The sequence below is a fragment of the Sus scrofa genome, chromosome 2, assembly GCF_054392235.1.
Source record: "Sus scrofa isolate SSC_HxYL_T2T_F1_AM1 chromosome 2, Sscrofa_HxYL_maternal_Yorkshire_Landrace_v2.0, whole genome shotgun sequence".
NCBI lineage: Eukaryota > Metazoa > Chordata > Mammalia > Artiodactyla > Suidae > Sus > Sus scrofa.
The window spans coordinates 71,900,704-71,909,253 of NC_139384.1; the positions used below are offsets into that span (position 1 = coordinate 71,900,704).

The following is an 8,550-nucleotide window of genomic DNA, read 5'->3' on the forward strand; positions in this document are numbered from 1 at the left end:
CAGATTTTTCTTCACATCCCTCAAAAAGAACCAATCCTCCTAGCACCTTGATTTCCAAATTCTAGTCTCTAGAGCTGTGAGACAAGAAAGATGTTTTATTTAAGCCACCTGGCTTGTGATTCTTTGTCATGGCAGCCCTAGAAAAATAATACAGTGTATTTAAACATGATCAAATCAAGGCACAGTAAGATATTTTGATTACAGGAGTAGGAGAGAATAATGTTTGGAAGAATTCTAGATCCATGAGGAATACCTATCAATCCTTTGAGGCTTGCTCCTTATGAGAATCCTGCTACGACCCCATCACTGAGAGATGCTACTCTGCTGAGGAGTCTTCCCAGGGCCCTCTTCATGTCCCTGTTCCTCAGACTGTAGATGAAGGGGTTCAGCATGGGGGTGATCATGGTGTACATCACCGAGGCCACCAGACTTGTCCTAGAGGATGAAGTTGCTGCCGAACTGAGGTAGACCCCAAGGCTTGTGCCGTAGAACAAGGAAACAACTGAGAGGTGAGACCCACAGGTGGAAAAGGCTTTGTGCTTGCCCTTGGATGATGAAATTCTCAGGATGGAGGAGAAAATCTGAGAATAAGAAAAGAGGATCCCAGAGAGAGGAAAAACAGCTAGAACAACAACAACAAAATATACTACTATGTTATTGATGAGGGTGTCTGAACAGGCAAGCTTTAGGACTTCAGGAAGATCACAAAAGAAGTGTGGAATGTTCATGTTCATGCAGAAGGACAGCCTCAAGAGGGTCAAAGTATCAAGCAGGGAGCCTGTGACACTGATGCACCAGGACCCCAGAGCCAGCATCCTACACACCTGGGGGTTCATGATGACTGTGTAGTATAGGGGGTGACAGATGGCTACAAAGCGGTCATAGGCCATCACAGTCAGGATTAAATTGTCCAGGCATCCAAACACAAAGAAAAAAAATACCTGGCTGAGGCAGCCTGCATAGGTGATAACTTTGCTCTGTGTCTGTATATTCATCAGCATCTTTGGGATGGTAGTGGAGGTGAAACAGATATCAGCAAAGGACAGGTTGGAGAGGAAGAAGTACATTGGCATGTGGAGGTGAGAGTCTGAGATAATGGCCAAGATAATGAGCAAGTTTCCAGTGAATGTGGTCAGGTACATGGACAGAAACAACCCAAAGAGGAGAGGCTGCATATCTGGCTCTTCTGTGAATCCCAGGAGGAGAAAGTATCTTGTTTGGTTTCTTATTTCCATGTAGCTGTTGTGTTTGTCTAGAATGCAGTAAAAAAAAAATCAGCATTTACTCCAAATAAGAATTCATCAGAATGATAGAAATATCCTTAATCCAAACCCAGGGAATTCATTAAGTCATTCATGTGAGCTAACGCTTTTTATCCCTCAATGACAAATTGTGGTTACATTGGGTACCTGGAAAATCTTTTTCTAGGTTCAGTGGTTGTCTCTGAATAAAAAAATGTTTGGTAGATATAAGGAAAGAAAAGATAATTGATTGGGCCATATGAGAAAATGTGCCATGTAGAAAAGTATGGCTTAAAAATGATCTACTTCATTGATAAAAATTAATGTTTTTAATCTATAAAGACTTAATTGTAACTCATAGCAAGACTAACACCTTAACTTAGAAAAAGGCATAAGATAATAAAGGGTAATGACTGAGAAAATTTTGTTCCTGCTACTTATCTATGCTGCAATTAAAACCTTTTAAAAACTATTAAGTATGCAGATTTCCAACATGTGGAAAGAAAAATGAAACCTCAAAATCTTATAGAGAAGGTAATTTACTTGGTTTTTAGAATGGAGAAATTAAATCAGCATACCTGTCCTTTATAATCTGACACATATTTGCAGAAATCCAAGGGAAAATTGCCCATAACAACATGCACCTAAACATGGACAGGGGTCATCTTTGTGTGTTAACATGAATTCTGATTTTTAGATTCATTTTTTTCTACTGTATCTTTCAGAAAGTGTGACTGGACATACATGTAATCTATCCTTAAGAAACCAACCCTTAAAATTTGAAAATATTGTTAATAAAAGTTCTATAAAACATAACTATTTAAAACAGAAAATTGAGCTAAATCAGGGTTAATGAATGAAAAAGAAGGATGGGGAGTTTGATTTAGGTAGATTCAAATTATTACATTTAGAATGGATAGGCGAAGTGACTCTACTGTATAGTACAGGGAACTGAATACAATCTACAGTCTCTTGGGATAGACCATAATGGAAATATTATGAGAAAAAGAGTATACTGTAATAAAAATAAGTAGAAGTATACAGGAATAAAAATAAAAAAGAGAATAAAAAATTATAACTGAGAAATACATTTCAGAGCTAATTCTTTGACAAAAGTCAAATAGAGAGAATCATATATTTAATGGAAACAAGAAAGAAAAAGAACAGATGCCTAAAATTAGGAAAGAGAACAATGAAAAATATATATAAGAAAATACCTTGCAAGACAATATTTCCAACTTCATGTTAAAAATCTGAAAATCTCTAAGAAATGAATTTATTGATTGTTTCACTGGTTGGTTCCGCATAGGGGACAACAGATCAATAATTAAGGAAGGAATTAAATAAACACCAAAACGTATTTCCAAAAGTGCCATGGTGGAAACACAGTAAGTGGCAGGAACATTAGAAGACTTTTTTAAGTATTCCAGAAGAAAGGAACATCTGCCATCAGTAACATTTATTTATCAACATCCTGGAAGTTCTAACCAAAATAGCCAGAGAAAAAGAATTATGAGTTCTAAATTCCCATGTTTGAAGATGGTAGATTGGGCTGCAGATAATGAATTGTTAGCTGAAAATCTCTTGTCACTGGATATAATTTTTGTAAGGCAGTTGATATAAAACACATGTATAAAAAAACCCATAGTGATCTAAAAGTGACATTCAGCCATTTCGTCTACCTAGTTTTAAAAAGTTTTCATCACTACAGGATTTCCCTGTACCATCTTTGTAGCTTTTCTGTAAATCTCAAATTATTCAAAAATTAAAATTAAAAAAGTGTGTGCAAGAGCAAAGAACAGTAGTGTTCATACATAGAGTTAATCTCTTAGAAAAAAGATCACGATCAATTCAAGTTTTAACAAAAATAGAAATCTCTAGGGACAGTGACAGGAAAACTGCCAATACCCAGTTAGTGAGTGATAAATTTACTAAATAAGCTAAGATTTATTCCTTTTGACCCCCTTAAATCACTTCACTCATCACTTCTGGCAGCGACTGAATATCACGTTTTTTTTTTTTTTTTTTTGCCATTTCTTGGGCTGCTCCCATGGCATATGGAGGTTCCCAGTCTATGGGTCAAATTGGAGCTGTAGCTGCTGGCCTACATCACAGCCACAGGAATGCAGGATCCAAGCTGCAACTGCAACCTACACCTCAGCTCATGGCAATGCCAGATCCTTAACCCACTGAGCAAGGCCAGGGATTGAACCTGCAACCTCATGATTCCTAGTTGGATTCATTAACCACTGAGCCATGACAGGAACTCCCAGTCTTTTTAAAATTTAAATAATGAATATGAGTTTGCAGTAATGCAGTGATAATGATTAATATGTGTAGATGCTCTTTAGCTCTTAGGACCAATTAAAAACTTAAAATACATTATCTCCTTAAATTTAACCCTCATGCTAATGCTATCAAGGATACTACCATTTCCCCCATTTTATAAAAGTTGAAGCTGAGATACAGAATCATTAACTAATATCAGAAGATGTATGAATGAACTTGTAAGTGATAATTTTGTGGAATCCCAGGGAATATTGCTTGTTTGAATGAATGAATAAATAACACTTGATAGGTAAAGGAATAAGGAGCATCTTTAATAGAGAATAGAGGCACCAGCATGGCTCCCGAAGAATGACTAAGATGTCTGTATACTGGATAAGAAACTCTGGAGAGATGTTGGGGTCTGAGAGGTCAGTTTCCCTTAGGAAGATGAGAGCTCCTCAGAATTTGGTTTAAGAAGAGAGGGGAAGAAGCTGAGAGGAAGAGTGATTGAAAGAGACTCAGGAATTGAAGTCTGTAGAATGCTTTAGCAGATAGAATCTCACCATCACACTATCCCCATTTGTGCCATTGAAGTTAATACTCTGAGAGTTCTGCCTGCCTCCATACCTGTTTCCTGTAGCAGTACGGTAATGTTACCAGTGAACCTCTAGTTCCATGGGTGTTTTCTTCATTGGGTGATAGATGTTCAACTCAGCTCCAAGGAAGGGCAGGGAGGTGGCACCAGGCATCAAGTCTCTGAAATGGCAGAGTTGAACTCCTTTCTTCCTGGAAAAGTGGAGATGTAGACAAGAGGAGTAAGGGGCATATTTACCATTTCTGTGTCTTCAGAGGTTGAAGTCTCACAAATATTCATTAAATTAATTATTCCATTGATACTTGAGTCTCTGAGCAATTTGGTTCCCATGAGTGGGGGAGCCAAAATAGAAATGAAATTTCTTTCTGCTACTTTTGTACCCATAGGAGCATCTTGAATGTGAGATATGTGCTTCCCTTCCCAGGCCCCTTAATCATGATGTGCTTTTCTCCATGGATATCATCTCCACTGTCCTCTCCCATGAGCATTTCCTTGACATTTCAGATGGAATTTCTTTGACTATCAAGGACATGATGACATGTTGTTCAGTACTTTGTGAGTCTCAAAGACTCAGAGTTGTTATTAGGGATCTGGGACACAACCAACTCCCAACAAAACCATTTCCAGTGACAGCTATTCACACTCAGGAGGGTGCAATCTACAGAAAGTTCCAGTCATGTAGTGAGAGAAATATGGTGGGACATGGATTGCTGGCTCTACAAGCAGGACTCTACAGGTATTTATAGTTTTACAGGGTCAAAACAAGTGCATTGAGCAGTCCACAGTACTCTAGTTCAGAGGAACAACCCATCCTTACTAATTCAGAAGAGACTGATTTTAAAGTAATAATCAACATTATAAAAGCTCTGTCAGAAAATAAGAACAGACAAGCACTTAGTTTGACTGATTTTTTTTTATGTACTCACCCATGGCATTTGGAAGTTCCCAGACCAGGAATTAAATTTGAATCCTGATACCAAACCCAAGTTCTAACCTTCACAGTGGATTCTTTTCTTTTTTTACATTTATTTTTATTAAAATTTACTTGATTTACAATGTTTCATCAAGTTCTGTTGTACAGCAAAGTGATCCAATCACACACATTTCCCTGTACTGTGCAGTAGGATCCCATTGCCCATCCATTCCAAATATAAGAGTTTGCTTCCAAAAACCCCACAAAATGCCCATCCATCCCAACCCCTCCCCATTCCCCCTGGTGAACCCCAAGTCTGCTCTCCTTGGCCATGATCTGTTTGTTTGTTTGTTTGTTTTTAGATAGGATCATCTATTCCACATTTTAGATTTCACAAATAAGTGATACATGGTATTTGTCTTTTTCTTTCTGGCTCATTTCACTTAGTTGAGAAACTCTAGTTCCATCCATGTTGCTGCAAATGGCATTAGTTTGTCTTTTTATGGCTGAGTACTATTCTATTGTGTATAAGTACTATATCTTAATAATTTATCTATCAATAGACATCTAGTCTGCTTCCATGTCTTGGATTTTGTGAATAATGCTGCTATGCCCATAGGGGTGCATGTATCTTTTGCAATGAAGGTTTTGTCTGGATATGTGCCCAGTAGTGGAATTGTTGGATCACATGGTAACTCTATATTGAGTTTCCTGATACTGATTTCCATACTGATTTCCATAGTAGTTTTACCAATTTACATTCCCACTAACAGTGATGAGGGTACATTTTTCTCTACACCCTCTCCAGCATTTGCTATTTGTTGAACTTGTTAATGATGTCAATTCTGACTGGTGTAAGGTTGTACCTCATTGTAGTTTTGATTTGAATTTCTCTAATAATTAATGATATTGAGCATTTTTTTCATATGTTTCTTGGCCATCTGTATGTCTTCTTTGGAGAAATGTCTATTTAGGTCTTCTGCCCATTTTTTGATTGGGTTTTTTTTTGTTGTTGTTGACTGACATGGGTTCTTTGTATATTTTGGAGATTAGGGCCTTGTTTGTTGCATCATTGGGGGAGATTTTGTCCCATTCTGTGGGTTGTATTTTCTTTTTTTTAAAAAATGTTTTCCTTTAGAAGAAAATGCTCTTCCTTGCAGGAGAAATCTAATCAGTAAAGTCAAAAATACTGATGGAATTAAAAAAACAACATTTTGGCAGCCACTACAATAATAGGTGTTTTAGGCAAAAATCACCAATGACTCAAAACCAGAGGGTGAACGTATGATGTAAAATGAAATATTCACCTAGTTTCAAAATATCTCCTTATGATATACTTATTAATTTCAAAGAAAAAAATAGTGTCTTGACAGTGGAGAAACCTGACAGAAATCATCTTAACCACACAAAGTTAACAGGCTTACAAATGGGACACATGGATGCCCTGTGCCTTTTGAGAAAGACATAACATGTACATGATATTTCTACAAGAATGCTTAACTGGACTCTAATCATGAGGGAATATCACATACAAAAGAATAAAATACCTAGGAATAAACCTACCTAAAGAGGAAGAAGAGCTTTACTCTGAAAACTATAAGATGCTGAGGAAGGAATTAAAAGACACAGAAGGACACAGAGGGAATGATACACCATATTCTTGGCTGGGAAGAATCAGTACTGTCAAAATTACTATACTAATCAAGTCAATCTATAGATTTGGTGCAATCTCTATCAAATTACCAATTCACAGAACTAGAAATTTTTTTTTTGCAAATTTGTATGGAAACAGAAAAGACCCCCAAATTGTCAAATCTTGAGAAAGAAAAATGGAGCTGGACGGATCAGGTTCCCTGACTTTAGACTATACTGCAGCTACATCAAAAACCATATGGTACCAGCAAAGAAGGAGAAATATAGATGAATGAAACAGCATAGAAAGCCCAGAAATAAATCTATGCACATACAGTCAACTAATCTATGACAAAGGAGGCAAGAATATAAATGGAGTAAAGATAGTCTCTTCAATAAGTGGTGCTGGGTAAACTGGACAGCTTCATGTAAAAGAATGAAATTAGAACACTCTATAACACCATACACAAAAATAAACTCAAAGTGGATTAAAGACCTAAATGTTAGACAAGATACAATAAAATTTCTGGAGTAAAACAGTATACTTTTTGATGTAAATCACAGCAATATATTTTGGATCAAACTCTTAAGAGTAATAAAGTAAAAAAAATAAATAAGGGGGACCCAATTAAACTTAACAGATTTTGCAGAACAAAGGAAACTATTAATGAAATGAAAAGACAACCCACAAAATGTGACTAAATCTTTGAAAATCACGCAACTAACATTATATGAATCACTAAAATATACAAACCTACCAAACATATTTATATAAAAAACCAACCCGATTAAAAAATGGTCAGGTGATCTAAACCAACGTTTCTCCAAAGTAGACATACAGATGTCCAAAAACACTTGAAAAAATGCTCATCACTAATTATTAGAGAAATATAAATCACAGCTACAATGAAGTATCACTCACTCCAGTCAGAATGCCTATCATCAAAAAAGCTACAAACATTAATGCTGGGGAGGGTGTGGAGAGAAGGGAACCCTCCTACACTGTTGGTGGGAATGTAATCACTATGGAGAACAGTATGGAGATTCCTTAATAACACTAAATATAGACTAACATATGATCCAGCAATTCCAATTTTGGGCATCTATCTGGAGAATGCCATAATTTGAAAAGATGCATGTACCCCAGTGTTCACTGCAGCACCATTAACAATAGCCAAGATGTAGAGGCAACCAAAATTTCCATCGACAGAAGACTAAATAAAGAAGATGTGGTACATATACACAATGGAACATAACTTATTCATAAACAGCATGAAATAATGTTTGCAGCATCATGGATAGACTTAGAAATCATCATACTAAATAAAGTATTGTCAGAAAGAGAAAGACAAATTTTATATTTGATCAATGATATGTGAAATCTAATAGAAATGATAAAATGGAACTTAAAAAACAAAAAAGGCTTAAAGATTTCAAAACCAAACATTTTTATCAAATAGGAAATGTGGGGGAGATTGTAAATTATGGGGTTGGGATTGATATATACACACTGCTTTATATGGTATAGATGGTAATGGGGACCTACCGTTTAGCACAGGGAAATTTACTCAGTACTGTGTGGTAGCTTGTATGGGAAAAGAATCTGAAAAAGAATGGCTATAGGTACATGCAATAATGATTTACTTTGTAGTATACCTGAGATTAACAAAAATTTGTGAGACAAAAGTATTCGGATACAATTTAAAAAATTTAAGTATTGTTTAAAAAATATATACATATATAAAGGAATTCAATCACTAGAAACTTGTTTAATTAAAACTTGCATTTGAACTACAAACCTTGATGATTTGTATGCATAATGAAGTTGGACAAGTGCTTGTCTAGAACAGGTTTTTCTTACCTTCTCAATGTTGACATTTGGGGCAGGACAATTATTTCTG

The 8,550-nt window shown here is 36.1% G+C and overlaps 1 protein-coding gene across 1 annotated transcript; it reads right to left on the reverse strand.

The window, feature by feature from the left end:
• Positions 1-278: 278 nt before the first annotated feature.
• LOC110259621 (olfactory receptor 7C2-like) lies at positions 279-1,235 on the reverse strand. The gene has a single exon (XM_021085101.1). The coding sequence runs from the start codon at positions 1,233-1,235 to the stop codon at positions 279-281; it is 957 nt and encodes a 318-aa protein (XP_020940760.1).
• Positions 1,236-8,550: the final 7,315 nt, after the last annotated feature.